The sequence below is a fragment of the Dicentrarchus labrax genome, unplaced genomic scaffold, assembly GCF_905237075.1.
Source record: "Dicentrarchus labrax unplaced genomic scaffold, dlabrax2021, whole genome shotgun sequence".
Lineage (NCBI taxonomy): Eukaryota > Metazoa > Chordata > Actinopteri > Moronidae > Dicentrarchus > Dicentrarchus labrax.
Window position 1 is genome coordinate 27319446 of NW_026136702.1, and position 14235 is coordinate 27333680.

General features: G+C 38.7%; 1 protein-coding gene across 2 annotated transcripts; it reads right to left on the reverse strand.

Moving 5' to 3' along the window:
• Positions 1-958: 958 nt before the first annotated feature.
• On the reverse strand, positions 959-13428 carry fam98a (family with sequence similarity 98 member A). 2 transcript variants are annotated; one of them, XM_051423980.1, is made up of 8 exons: positions 13279-13428; positions 12423-12571; positions 10837-10971; positions 8563-8744; positions 5192-5272; positions 4974-5090; positions 4029-4196; positions 959-2246 (listed from the first exon to the last, which is right to left on the reverse strand). In XM_051423980.1, exons 1-8 carry the CDS (start codon positions 13314-13316, stop codon positions 1602-1604), a joined length of 1515 nt encoding a protein of 504 aa, XP_051279940.1. In that variant the 5' UTR covers positions 13317-13428; the 3' UTR covers positions 959-1601. The 2 variants fall into 2 exon arrangements, with proteins under 2 accessions (XP_051279940.1, XP_051279950.1); XM_051423990.1 differs by having other exon boundaries at positions 10837-10999.
• Between the last annotated feature and the right edge of the window lie 807 nt (positions 13429-14235).

Genomic DNA, 14235 nt, shown 5'->3' on the forward strand with positions numbered 1-14235 from the left:
TAGGATTTAATGTACCAATCAGTGGAGTTGAATAGATAAATAGGTAGTATAATAGTAGCAATAGTAATAGTAATGAAAATTACGATAATTGTGCAATTTATAATTTAGTGCAATGCAATGAATATAGTATATGTATACAGTATATGTAAATACAACAATTGAAATCAGAGATAGGTAAGTAGGACAAACAGGTGGGGACATACTCAGGTATGTGGGGTCACTGATGATGCCGTGGGCTCTGCTCCTGTATTAGTAAAGGATGTGTGCCCAGCTACAGGGTGTGGTGTTAAATCCCTATTTGTCCAGGTTAGTCAGTGCAAGGTGAATGGCTGTGGTGATCCCCAGTGGATTTGGGTTGCCAGGTAGGCAAACTGATGCAGGTCCACAGTGTTTAGGACACAAAAAGGCAGTGAGTTTGAAGGTAGGCCTAAATAAGAGTTACAGTTCAAGTTTACTCAAATTATGTCAATTATCCTATCAAAAGCTTCTAAAGCCATGACATCATATTCTATTCTAATTCTGGCCCACTGGAATTGTGATATAGTGAACTGTAAGTGAAATAATCAGTCCCTAAAATAAAACTAAAATGTTATAAAAAATCCTCAATTCACAAAGTAGATGTCCTAATCAAAAGTATGTCTGACTTAAACTGTACATCATTCTACACAGTAAAGCTCAAAAATCCCACTGTAGGAACAAGAAAACACATTGAGTGGAAAAGGACTTAAAATAATTTTAAATTCTATAGTGAATTTATACTGAATAATCTAAAACTATTTACTAATGTTATGTGTAATTATAATCAGATGTTTAGATTATTTTGTGCCTGTGCAGATCTCTGTCATTTGTACAGTAAACATTTGAGTGAGGTGTCAGGCAAAAAACTAATTTTGCTCATTCATTTCTTTATCAGTTCATTGACTTAGATAATCACACCACTGAATGAAAAAGGGATACGTTCTTTTATTTCAGGTTTTATTGCTCATTCACACATTCATGCAAGCTTTCCAACATCCATATATGTATGCACACAATCTTCCATGAGCAGTAGATGATATCTTTTAAATAAGTAACAAAGGAGATGCCAGTCAAATCTATTTCTTGTAATTGTCAAATTTAATGAACTTATTAACAAATTCAACCCTACATGTAATAATGATGTGTACTTCAAATGTCAGATCCATAGCAGACACACTAACACTGAAATCTTAGGAACCTTTCCTGTTTTTCAAAATAAAGTCCAACATAAGGCTAAATAAGTCAAAATGAGGTCAAGACAGCAGAGTCCAACTAACCATTTATAGCAGAGCTGCTGGTTTGAATTGAGGAGGCAGAGAAACATTAACACACCAGTATGAAAAAGCAAAGGACTGCATCTGAACTGCCTTCTCTAGTAAAGCAATAATTCCAAAACAGCCTGTAGTGAGTATATACAGTACATACTTATACATCCGTATGTGTATATGTCCTAGTTCCTCATATAACGTTGTAGTTAACTTTTGAAAATTCAAAATCAGATGATAAGGCATTTCAAATCTATTCCAGCATGATAAGCAGTCGAGCTCTGAATGGACTCTGCTGCGATGCCCCACACTGTATCTTCAACTAGTGTAGTGTCTGCCTTGGTTAAAGCCAGCTTGGTTGTAGTGCTGCCCACCATGTTGGAAGAACTGTTCAAACTGTCCTCCTTGATTAAAATTTTGACCCCCTCTCCCTCCCCAGCCTCCTCCTTGTCCTTGTCCTCCTCGACTTCCTCTTCCCCTGCCCCCCCGGCCTCCTCGAACCCCACCTCTTTCCTGATGCCAGCCTCCATCTTGGTGGTAATTGTCATGGTAACCGCCTCCTCCATGGTAGCCAGGGTCCTGGAAACCTCCTTGGTTGTTCCCTCCTGCTCCGTAACCACCTCTCCCTCCTCCTACCTGATGCCCTCCTGCATCTTGATAGTGGCCCTGATTGTAACCGACTCTCCCACCTCCATCTCCCCAGCCTCCTTGCACCTTCCCCCCTCTACCACCTCCTCCTCTGCCTCCCCTGTCTCCATGTCCTCCTCCGCCTCCTCTCTCATATCCTCCACGGCCACTTTGGGAGTAGTGATCATAACCCCTGCCCCCTCCGTGCCCACTCCCACTATAGTGTCCTCCACCTTGGGGAGCATCCTGACGCTTCTGCCAGGAGGGCATCTCTGGAGGAGGGGGTTCAATCTCACAGGGTCTGCCTCCCCTGTCTGGGACTCGGCCCATTAGGACCTGAGAAAAGGACATAAGACAGTTCAAAAGGATGTCTACTTGCACCTCCAAATTTGACCCCAATTTTGCTTGTTGTTTCGATAAGATTACATTTCTGTCACTTTGACTGGAAATTATGTGTAAGAAACGGGACAACAACTGAAATTCATCCGATGCTAGTGCTTCAGTCATTCAGAATCAGAATCAGAAATACTTTATTGATCTCGGCGGGGAAATTTGTTTACATGAGTAGAAACCTGTCGAATCAGTTAAAAAATGCCTTGATGATGAACTCAGTATGATCAGTTAAATTTTTTAACTGATTGGTATCAGCTATGTTGAGCTTTATTGACCCAATCCAATGTTTTGTTCAGCTGTCACACAGCTGTTTTTAATCACAAAGCTTTCATGCACGGTGCAGCCATCAACTCTCTCTATTGTCACTTTCCTCCAATCTGCTCTCTGTGTTAGCAGAGTTTCATTGTAGATGGGCGCTACAGCTGTAAAGAGCTGACAAAACCACACTCACCACGCTACTGCAAGTACAACAAAAGCCCTGCTAACAAGAAGCGTAATTAATTCATCTAATCTGCGCAAAAGATGTAGAGACAACGGAAATCAACACTCGGCAGAATACAAACAGGACCAACAGGTTTGGTATTTTATACCTTGTGTAAAAAAAAAAAAAAAAAAAAAGATACATTAAGGAACAGCTTTGGCTTTTTTTCTTAATGCATTGCAGAGCTATTCAGTTCTCAAGCATATACATTGGATTGATTTTAATAACTGCACTACACTTGAAGTATGCACTTGCACCTATATTATATAAAAAACATACAAGTATTGGGCTGGGACTCGGTTTCACGAGACACTCTATATATTTAATAACTCGGATTGGGGGCTAAAAAAAAAAAAACTTGACTGGAACATCCCTAGTCGCTGATAATATCAACTTCAAAATGATCTCTTTCAGTTTTTCAGTAAATCTTGACTCCAACTCCAGACAGAAATTTTTCAAGGGGAGACACAGGTAAGACTATAGGTGAATAGAGTAACATTTTTAACTAATAGATATCACCATGACACTTCCCAAGTCAATAATGACATTAAGACAATTATTTTTTGTAATATAATATAATATAATGTAATAAAACTGCAAGATTCGGTGTAAGTGATTTTAAAGGGGAGATTTCTGACTATGAAAAAAACTCCTTTTGAGAGAACCTTTAAAAGATATGGTAAATGGTAAATGGACCTGGACTTTAGCAAGACACTAAGGTGAATAAGGTAAAACAATTTAGATATAGATAGAACATATCAAGATGCAACTTCCCCAGTTGATTACCTACATTACCACAATTACTTTTTATGTTACTTTTATATTTTCTGAAATTGTATGTTTAAATATGCAAATGAGGCATTGTCTAATGCTAAATTTGGTGAATTTAGGAGAAATGTACATACACTAATAGACAAACTGTAGTAAAATAAACACCTTAATGGGTATTTTGGGCATTTTCCTTCCAGTACTCATAAAGGAGAAAAATAGCCCACAATTGAGCGGTGCATGACAAAACGATGTTTTTGCCTGTATTGTCTCATCTTTAGTGTAGGTACATATGACTCAGTGTCACAGTGATAGTGTCTGTTTCATTTCTGCCTCTGTTTTAGCACACAACACACTGAAAAGTCATGTTAGACTTCCTCACATCTCTTATTAGCAGAGAAACAGGACAACAAAACAATGTATTAATAACACATGAAATACGAAACAAATTTGTGACTACACTGTGTTTAACCCACCTTATTAATGGCACAAGCAGTCTTCTCTCTTATCTTGCCACTGCTTGTACGTAGGATTTTGGAAATGTCTTGTCGAGCAGCAAGAAGGTGGGCAACAGAGATTTTACTTTTGGTTCCGAGGGAAGAACGCAGTGGCTGGTAAACTTTGGACAACTTTTCAGCATGTGTCTGTAATAAGACAAACAAAAGGAAGTGCTTTTTTTGAAAGCAATACATCAAGTACTGTATCAGTCATATATTGTATATATGTATAATATGTATAATATGTGTTTTGCAGCAATGATTTGTTTTTCTTTGGATCAGGAAGCTGTTGCTTATATGTCGTATTATTGTGAGTTATGCAATCAATTTGGGGTAGTAATTTTAATGGTATGACACAAAAAATAAATAATTTATTGTATTGCAGAAGATTAGGCCAACACACAATACTTTGAGGAACAACAAAAAACATTAAGATATTTTCATTATAAGCAAGCAGAAGCACTTCTACAAGATCTACTTGAACAAGAACAATTGTTATCAGATACTGACAGACTTGAGAGGACTATCAAGTGTTGCCGTCTATATTGGAGTCAGAAGTCAGGTCAGAATATGATCAAGCTCAGAGCTGCAACGATTAGTTGATTGACAGAAACTCTGATAAATTATTAATCTTAGAAGTCATTTGTCAAGCAGAAATGCCAAACATTTGACAGTTCCAGCTTCTAAACGGTAAGGATTTGCTACATTTCCTTTTCTTACATTAGTAAATTTAAAGATTGTTATCTTTATAACCAATATATATAACCAACCACACTCTCCTGCAGAGAACAAAGAGCAGACTCACAGACAAAAGAGGCCTAACTATTGCTAAAGTAAAAGTGTACAAAGACTTCCTGATTAAGTGTATTACGTGTGCTTCGTCAGTGCACTGTACCCTTTTCAGATTTAGGAAGATCCACATACCTTTGCTCTGTCAGACCAACCAAAAGACTGCACTGTCACATCGAGACGTTTCAGCAACATTTTTCTTCTCACTTCATACTCATTTACAAGTGCTTGGTTTATAGCTTCAATTTTTTCCTAGAAAAAACAATGAGAAGAGAAAATGTATTTATTTTGTCTTTCATTTCTGCAGTTTTCCTCAATTATATAGTATTTCTACATAATTGTTTTTGTTTTACCAAGTGCACAGGTCCAAGGGCCTTCTTCATCAAAGGCTCTCCTACATGATTTGGTGGGACTCTACTTATGGCTTCTTTCAGCTAAAGAAAATGGAGAACATGCAGATGTGTATAGTATGAAAGTATAAATGGACAGTTAAAAACATAGATCAAAGAGCAGACTTATAAAATAAGTAATGTGTACAACTAGATTTCTTCTGACTGTGGCTGTAGCTAACATGGCAGTTAGTTAACTACTTTCTTCTGCATATCGTTATATTTCCATGCTAAAACATTCCAAACAATATAGGAATTTCCTGTGAGGACAGAAAATCCTGTGGAAAAGAATTCACATAAAAGTAACAAATAATGCTAGGATTTAAAAAAATTGTGAGGTTTTCAGTTCTTGAAGTAGCTTTTAAGTAATGTTTACAAAAGGAAAATATAAACTTTATAAAGTAATACCACACAGAAAACAAATCTAAAATGTCTATAAAATAAAATAATTCCAAATACAAAACATCAGTCTTTCATCCTTTCCTCTGTCCTCCACTGATGTGATTCATTGACGACCACCTCATACAACTACAACTACAAATACTCTTGCCACAGAAAGAAGAACATGAAGATGGCGAACAAGAAGACGGCAACAAGTGCTGCTTTACAGGTAATTTACTTGCAAAATTTTCACCCACAGTTCTCCATCAACTCTCCTGTTTGTGTCTTTGACACTGTGCTGTGTGTGTGTGTGTGTGTGTGTGTGTGTGTGTGTGTGTGTGTGTGTGTGTGTGTGTGTATGCAGTAGCTCAGCCCTGCATGCATACACACAGGCAGTGCTGAGCTCCTGGTCAGATGCGAGACGGAGTACGGTGCCACACACTCACCACGACACAGCAAGGGCCCTCGCACTCCACTCAACTCGGGGTGTGCTGCGGCCGCATCACGTGCAAGTGTAACATGTGCAGACCGCGACATGAATATTGTCACTTAGATGTGTTTAGGCCAGGGCTCTTAACAAACTTGATAAATTTGGGTTCAAAGGGAGAATCTGTACTGCAGTCAGATTTAGCAGTAAGATTAGGGTTTCCATCATCATGTCAAGGCTGATTTTTGAAGGCACGCCACAGACACACCGTTTGACAGAATATAACATTTTTGATGACGTAACATCCTGAACTTCTCTGGATTGTCTGGAGTCGACTATAAGTCGTTCTGATCAATTCACCAGGAGGGGTTTGTTAAAATAGAAGCCCTGAAATTGCCGTAAATGCGACTCAGTTTGACATTCGATTCAAAATGGCCGACTTTTGGTCACAAAAAGCACAACTTTTTAATCGTGAATGTCTATAGATTGCAGTGTCCAAATGAGGAGTCATTTAAATTAAAACGCCCAAAATGGCTGCTAAATCCAAAATGGCCTACTTCCTGTTGGGTTTGGGATATGGCTCTAAGAGGATTTTTTGTACGTCAGGATGTGATCTAAATGTGTACCACTTTTCATACTCATAGGTGAAACGTGTCGTTGGGGCTGCTCAATAGGGGGCGCTGTCGAGCCATTTTCCGCGCATATGTCCGAGATCCATAAATTCGCCAAGTCTCGTCACGAATGTCTGAATAATAATAATAATTCTTACAATTACAACCAGTGCAAGGACCTAGTATTTGTTAAAATTGGCTATTATTATTTTTCTGCTGAAATGATCGTATTTTTTGGAGCCTGAACATGCCCGAAAACTCATGAAACTTTGCACAAAATTCGAACATTTATGCATTGTCTTGGTCCCGCACATGGGCGTTGCAAAATAGCTTAGCCACGCCCCCCAAAATCAGCCCCCAAGACACGTATGACTGACATGTAAAAAAATTGGTACACATGTGTATCATGATCGGACAAGCAAGAAAGCCTCTTGGACCCATAACCGAAACCCAACAGGAAGTCGGCCATTTTGAATTTCGTGGTCATTTTCTTAGATTTTTTTGTGTTGTATTTGAAAATTTTTTGTGAATGTACGTCGAATGGCGAGGCGTTTCGTCGATTTTCAAAGATTCACATGAAACGCGAAATACTTCAGTGTACAATGTCCAATCTCCACTAAACTTCACATATTCTGTAACAGCCCCACCCTGAATACGTCTACAAGCCAATATTCAGTTATAGTGATAGCACCACCTACTGGCAACAGGAAGAAATATATTTTATACTTAGGCCGGCTCCTCCTTACAGGTTGATCAGATCAGCTTAATTTGGTCAGAAGATGCTCAAGATGTTGATGATGTGTTATGAATCTGGTGGGTGACTTTTCATTCAAAAGTATGTCCTGAGGTGGTGTTTAATTCCAATGTGTCTCCATCAACGAAGTTGTATTTTCAGTGTATTTTATCCAATCCGCTCCAAACTTCATATATTTGAGTCCTACCCCAGAACACATCTACATGACAATATTCAGATATACTCGTAGCACCCCCTACTAGGAAGTAAGCGCTGCATGGCAATTTTGACCTGATTTATGTGAAATTTTGTTGTGGTCCACGTGTATTATGCTGGCACATGACCCAGCCACAGCACAACCAAACGCGCACCGAGTGCAAGGGCCCCTTTATCACTGCTTGCAGTTTTAATGTATTGATGTAATCCACACAAATTATGCACAGACGAGGAAAATAAATACTCAAACTTTTCTTCTTAATGCAATGAGAACTACTCACCTGCATTATTAGAGAAAATACAAGCTGACGTATTGGATCAGGACTCGCTATCAGCAGACATTAAATGGGAATCGGGGGCAAAAAAAAAAAATCAACTACTAATTTTCTGGTATTATGACATCCCTAGTCTGTGGGTAACGGTGGAGAGAGAAGTGGAGCTGCCGTCTCAGCCAGAAGCCAAGTTTACAAGAATTTTCCAAATTTGAAGATATGTGGCAAACTAAGAATCAGAAAGCTTTTGTTTTAGGTTGTTAGCCGAGCTATGCTTCTCTTGTGTAAACCTTGGCGGAGGTAGATGATAGACTGCCAACAGAGCAGATTGCTTCTCTACATGTTTATGCTATTTAAACAGGTGTATTGATAAAGTGTTGCCCATTTAATACCAGGTTTCTGTTGCATCCCTAAATAAAATTATTTTATTGATCACATTTCAGGCAGTATTTTGCAATGTGTTCATATCGCGATGATGAGGAAAATACAATTTAACAGTCAGCCCTAGTTGAAGGCAGGTTAAACAATCCACAGATTACAATCCAACTGCACTCTGGTTCTACAAGGTGCTTTTTCGGTAGCTTTTGTCAAGAACTGAAAAAGAATGCCCAGCTTGAAATACAGGTTTAACCCTACTAAACGCTGTTTAGTTTTCCTTGTGAGTACACACCATCTGTTTCACCAGACCAACTGACCTTCTTCTCAATTCCAGTGAAGAACTGGAACATGGTGATGTTGGCTGGAGGCTTGGACATACCCAGCGCCATGCAGATGCCCTTCAGCTCCTGGAACACGGGACTTCCTGACTCCTGAGCTTTCTTCTCAGGCTTATTAACCAGGATCATCCTCGATGCCTCTAACTCAGACACCAGAAAGGCTGAGATAAAAATTGGATTTGGTTAAATTTGCTCTTACAGGACGCTTAGGTTTCAGTGCTTTGAAACATTGAAAAATCTGGCTGAAACAGTTGCCTTGTGACATATAAATAAGAAAAAAGTCACCAGGAATTGAATTAAGGCTTATGAACTTCAGCTGTGTTTGCTAAGACATACAGGAAATCTACCCCTCATAGACCATTCTAGTGCCAAACATTTTGACGTCATAGCAGGAAAGCACAAGTGTAACTGTGTTTTGTCTTCAATTACATAATAATGTAGCCTGCAGGACATAAATGAGTAGTTGGCTATTTGGCCGACAGCCGGTGCTAATGGACAGCTGCTCAAAAGACCTTTTTCAAAGCAGCCATTTTGACATGAAATAGTAGGGTAAACACAGTTACCAATAATTCTAATCAAGGTTCCATTCGCATAATTAATTGAAATATTATCAAAATTGCAATATGGCCAAGTGCAATATACAAATTGCAGAAGCTGAAATTTTGTCATAGGTAAAATGTGTCAAAAAAAAGAACATGATGAATTACTGTAGAATTGCAGAGATGCCCTGGCCTACAAATCTTGTTCTCCAGATTAAAAAAAATATAAAACACACCCGTAAAAAATAAAATCATGATAATTTATATTATCATGATTTTAATTTTTTTTTTCTGTGAAAATTTAATTATGATGCAAAAATTATCATTCCCACTCTAATAAGGAATCCCATCGCAATGGCAATTTGTCAAAATATTTTTTTTTTACTATATCGTGCAGCCCTAGTTTTGTTCCATTTTTGTGTAGCAGAGCCTTTTGAGTGAGCCAACATGCATAACAGCAACACCATGACATTGTTTGACCTTAATGGAGCATAACATTAATTAGTATCATTGGTAACACCTATGTTTACCTTTATATTTATTGTCAAAACTGCCACTGTGAAAAACTTTGTCTTAAAAGTAGTTACAATAGCCTTACGTTCAACAAAACTGCCCTGCATTCAGCCCTGAAAAAGGATGTTATGTCACAGTTACAATCTAGATGAACACTGTAAACAATCTGTCAGAGTAATGCTATTGGAATATTGTACTAAACTGGCTGATGCTAAAATGATAACTTTTCGATTTCCAAAGTAGAGCATCAATGTTTCTAAACAGGACGAATGCTTGAATTTGTCTGTTGCATGTGTTTTGAGTGAAAAAAACTGGGAGTGGGTGTGGATATTTATTGAACGGATATGTAATGGGATCATAACAATACAAATGGTTGCGCTAATTATAAAGGTGTTCAGGCTTGATGTTGGCAGTGTAGGATTAACTATTAAAATCTAATAGCAAAGGTACTGAAGGTATCAATATAAACAAATCTCCAACAAGTGTTGGATTAAAAAAAAAATTAAAAGCCACTGAGGCCTGATTAGATCTCTTTTCAGGTCTATGTGGCACTGTGTTAGATCTCCCTCAATCTCCTGTTACTTTTGTGTTTTGTTTGTGTGGGTATGTAGAGCTGTGCAGGATTTATTGTCATCTAGCAACGAAGTTGCAGATTGCAACTAACTCAACACCTCTCACATCTGTATTTGATGACCTGGGAATTGTGTAGGAGAAACTACAGTGACTGCAAATTTGCGGAACACACGAAATAACCTATCTACAGCCAGTGTTTGGTTTGTCCGTCCTGGGCTACTGTGGAAACAGGATGATTCAACATGCTGGACTCCATGGAAGGTGACCAGCAGCATCTGTAGATAAAAACAGCTCATAACGAAAACACAACATATCAAAAATTCAGTTGATAATGCACTAATGAAAACTATGTAAAAAATAAATATAATTTTTCCATTTCTGCCAATAGACCCTCCAAAATGTTAAACACTGGACCTTTAAGAAAATAACTCTGGTGGCTGCATGCAATGTCAACACCCTGTACTGCAAAGCACTTCACAATATATGACACTTATCACAGGTGGGTGTGGTACAGCAGTCCACAAAGTGCAAGAGACTGCAATAGACATTGCTGCATTGACCACAGGTCAGGGGGTTAGGGTTAAGTTGCTCTTTAAAATTGAGATTTTGCAAAGTCTTAATATCATACTAAGGAGAAGCAGACAGTCGGTCCTGTTGAGAAGCCTCTGGGTGATGTCTCCGCTGATGAGGACAGAATATGGACAGGCGAGCTCTGACAGCAAACCGCTCATCTCCAGCTGGAAACTCTCTGCTTCGCTCGGACCTGGGAGGGATAGAAGCAAACAAACACACTAAAAATGATTTAAAAAGACAGATAAACAGGACTCCAGACTAACTTTTTGCATTGGTTGCACTGGTGCGCCTAACTTTTTTTTTTTGGTGCACCAGCAAAAAATGTAGGTGCACCCAAATTTTTCATTGCGTCACCTTTAACGCCATAAGGTCACCTTTTTATCACTCTCCATAACTTATATAATGTAAATGATTTTTAAACAAGATTAAGGTGTAGAGAAATGCTTGTCTTTATTTGAAGCACAATTATATATAAAAAGAAAAATGAAGTGTTTAAAGTGCTTTACTGAGCTGAAGTTGAACATTTCAAACTAAAACACTAAGCAAAATAAAACATTTCCAAATAAAAGAGGACCTGATTACTACTACCTGCCGCTGAAATGCAGCTGGGAGAGGGGCCACTTTCTCTACACACTTGTCACGGCATATCGTGTGTTTTTTTAAAGTTTCGATACGAAACGTTGTTGACCCGCTCACGAATGCACTATTTCCGGCCATATTCTGACCACACTCCTGACAGTACACGCAGTGCATTGCGTTACGTCCTTTGTTGTACCTCAGCCAGGGAAATTGTTTCAGCCAGTCCTGTCTGAAGGAATATATTTTGGCCTTTTTAATTTGGGTCTCGGAGCCGAGCTCTATCCCAGACTTGGTTGTCTCCTCCTCTGGTTCCGAGTCTGATGCTGTCGCCGAAGGACCAGGGTTTAGCAATTTTTAAACACACGCGACTTAGCGCGGTGAACAGGACCACAGCCAATCAGAGGCAAAGACCCGCCCGAGCTCTGTCTCTTATTGGTTTAGAACACGATATGAACCTACCATGAGTGTGTGACTTCGGTCACAGGAGAACAGAGAGAGATGATGCGCTTGCGAAATAAATGTATGTTTTCACCCAGGCAGCGTCAGTTGCACCAGTGCGACCTAGAAAAATTATCAGTCGCACTCTTAAAAATTTTGGTCGCACTCTAGAGCCCTGACAAATAATGTGGCTAAATCTCACACATACCCAGTCTACGCAATATAGCCAGTTAGCTGTATTAGTAGCAACTTGGCCCCCAAACAAAAACTACTGAATTTACTGCAGTGAAATGTCCAAATGTAGATTTTTCCCCATTTTCTACTATTAGTCAAAAGCTTATTAATCTAACTTAATGACTTACTTAACCCATAAACCCAAACCAAAGTATGTGTCATTTAAATGAAATTAGGTAGGCTACACATTTTATTTTTAAGTTCTTCCCATTGCCATCAACCTTCAACAAGCAAGAACAAGGAAATCAAACTCTAGAACTGTCACTATTTAATCTGTTCTCTTGATTCAGAATCAGAATCAGAATCGTGGTTTATTGGCAAGTAAGTTTTTACACATACATATACAATAGTCTGCATCAGAAGCAACTTGACAGTGATATATTGTCTTACAGTTTGTGGCGTGGACATTTTCCTCCAGCTTGCAGTAGAGTTTAAGCTCTGAGACGATCCAAGCACAGAGCTTAGTATACTCTGGTGAAGCTGCTCCCCTGCTCACAGCAGAATCCAAAGCTCCTTCCTCCAACAGAGGGCCTTGATACCTACAGTGACATACACATATCTTATATAAACATCATAAAACCATATCCAATAGGAGCCACAACTCATTCTTTCCCATATCATTTTGTAGCTGTGTTTTGAAAGGTTTGTTATTATTATCAGTATAGCATGGCATGATGATAAGCAATACTGAAGTTTAGTTTTGAGAGCAGAGCCCAATTTGACAACCAAGACTCATCACCATGTGATAAGCCAACTTAAAAATTTAAATCTGGTTATTTAATTAAGTCTTGCTTATTGCGAAACGTAAGCTCACGACTTATATATATATCGTTATATACATTTCAGCATGTAAGTAATTAACCAAGAAACAAAGAATAAATATGAATCATGCATTTTAGAAAGAAGGGCTCGAATTAGTTAATAGAAATCAATTTCTTGTAGCTACATGAATCATGACGGAAGCAGCTTGTGCTGACGCAGATTGTGACACAAAATATATACAATTCGCTAGATCTATCCATTCCAACGTCCACATAGATTGCTATGATGCACATAGCCTACATAGTATAACGTGAAAATCACCATCAGACAAACGTTAAATTATCTACAACAGAAAGTTGGCCGTTTTGCTAAATCAAGCTACACTGTAATGCTCTGGCTAAAATAGGAAAGAGAGAAAGGGCTGGTCATTGGAATGTCAGCTTTTGCACATAATTTTCATACAACGTAGCGTATTATAACTTACCCTAAGTCTTCAAGAGATACGATAATGTCATTCTCCATCCCAATAATCTATGCTCTAAATTCACGTGCTATAAAATAAGGCTTTCACATCAGCCAGCTCAGCTGATACACGTTTTACTTCTATTACTTCTTCTTTGGATTTATGGTGGTTGGCAAACCAGTTTACCGATACTTTACCGCCACCTACCAGACTCCAATGCGGAGCAGGAGAAAGACAGGGAAAAAGCATTATCTGCTTGGGTTGTACCTGAGTAAAGTCTTGTAGGCAGGTCGCTTTACTTTTAATTGGGCTTTATGTATGTTAGCTTAAGGAAATATTGTTATGTGCCTTATAGCAAAACAGTTAATGATGTTGTTAAATGTTAAAAGATCTGCATTTATTAGTGTAGAATATTAGTATTGCAATATAAGCAGTGTGACACAACTAAATAAATAACATTCCACATTGTGGAGGGGCTAAACTTACTAAGTCAACATTATTTTATTCAAAGCCTATGAACTAGAAGTAATAATAACTGCACATTAGCTGTAAACTATTCAAGTGAAGGGTGAATCTGATTCGGATACATGTTAACAGTGACTGAGAATGTAAACAATTTATGACAACCTTAGTGTCTAGGTGGCTAAGTGTCTCCAGCTGTTCCTGTAGCTCAGACAATGTCAGGTGTGATGGTAAATGGTAAACGGACCTGTACTTGTATAGCGCCTTTCTAGTCTTCCGACCACTCAAAGTGCTTTTACACTATGTGCCACATTCACAGGCACACAGGCAAAGCCCATTGAACACAAACTAACATTCATACACACCATCGGGAGCAATTTGGGGTTCAGTATCTTGCTCAGGGATACTTCAACATGTGGCACCAGGAGCCGGGGATTGAACCCACAACCTTCCGATTAAGGAACGACCCGCTCTGCCTCTGAGCCACAGCCACCCCTGTGATGGACTCTACTGACT

What these genes read in the sequence shown, in the direction of transcription:
- fam98a (XM_051423980.1), bottom strand. Translation starts at nt 13,316, where the DNA reads ATGGAGAATGACATTATCGTATCTCTTGAAGACTTAGG. An exon ending in GTATCTCTTGAAGACTTAGG is followed by an intron (nt 12,572 to 13,278) that starts GTAAGTTATAAT and finishes ATGTCACTGTAG; the next exon opens with GTATCAAGGCCCTCTGTTGG. An exon ending in GTTGGTCTGACAGAGCAAAG is followed by an intron (nt 4,197 to 4,973) that starts GTATGTGGATCT and finishes GTCTTATTACAG; the next exon opens with ACACATGCTGAAAAGTTGTC.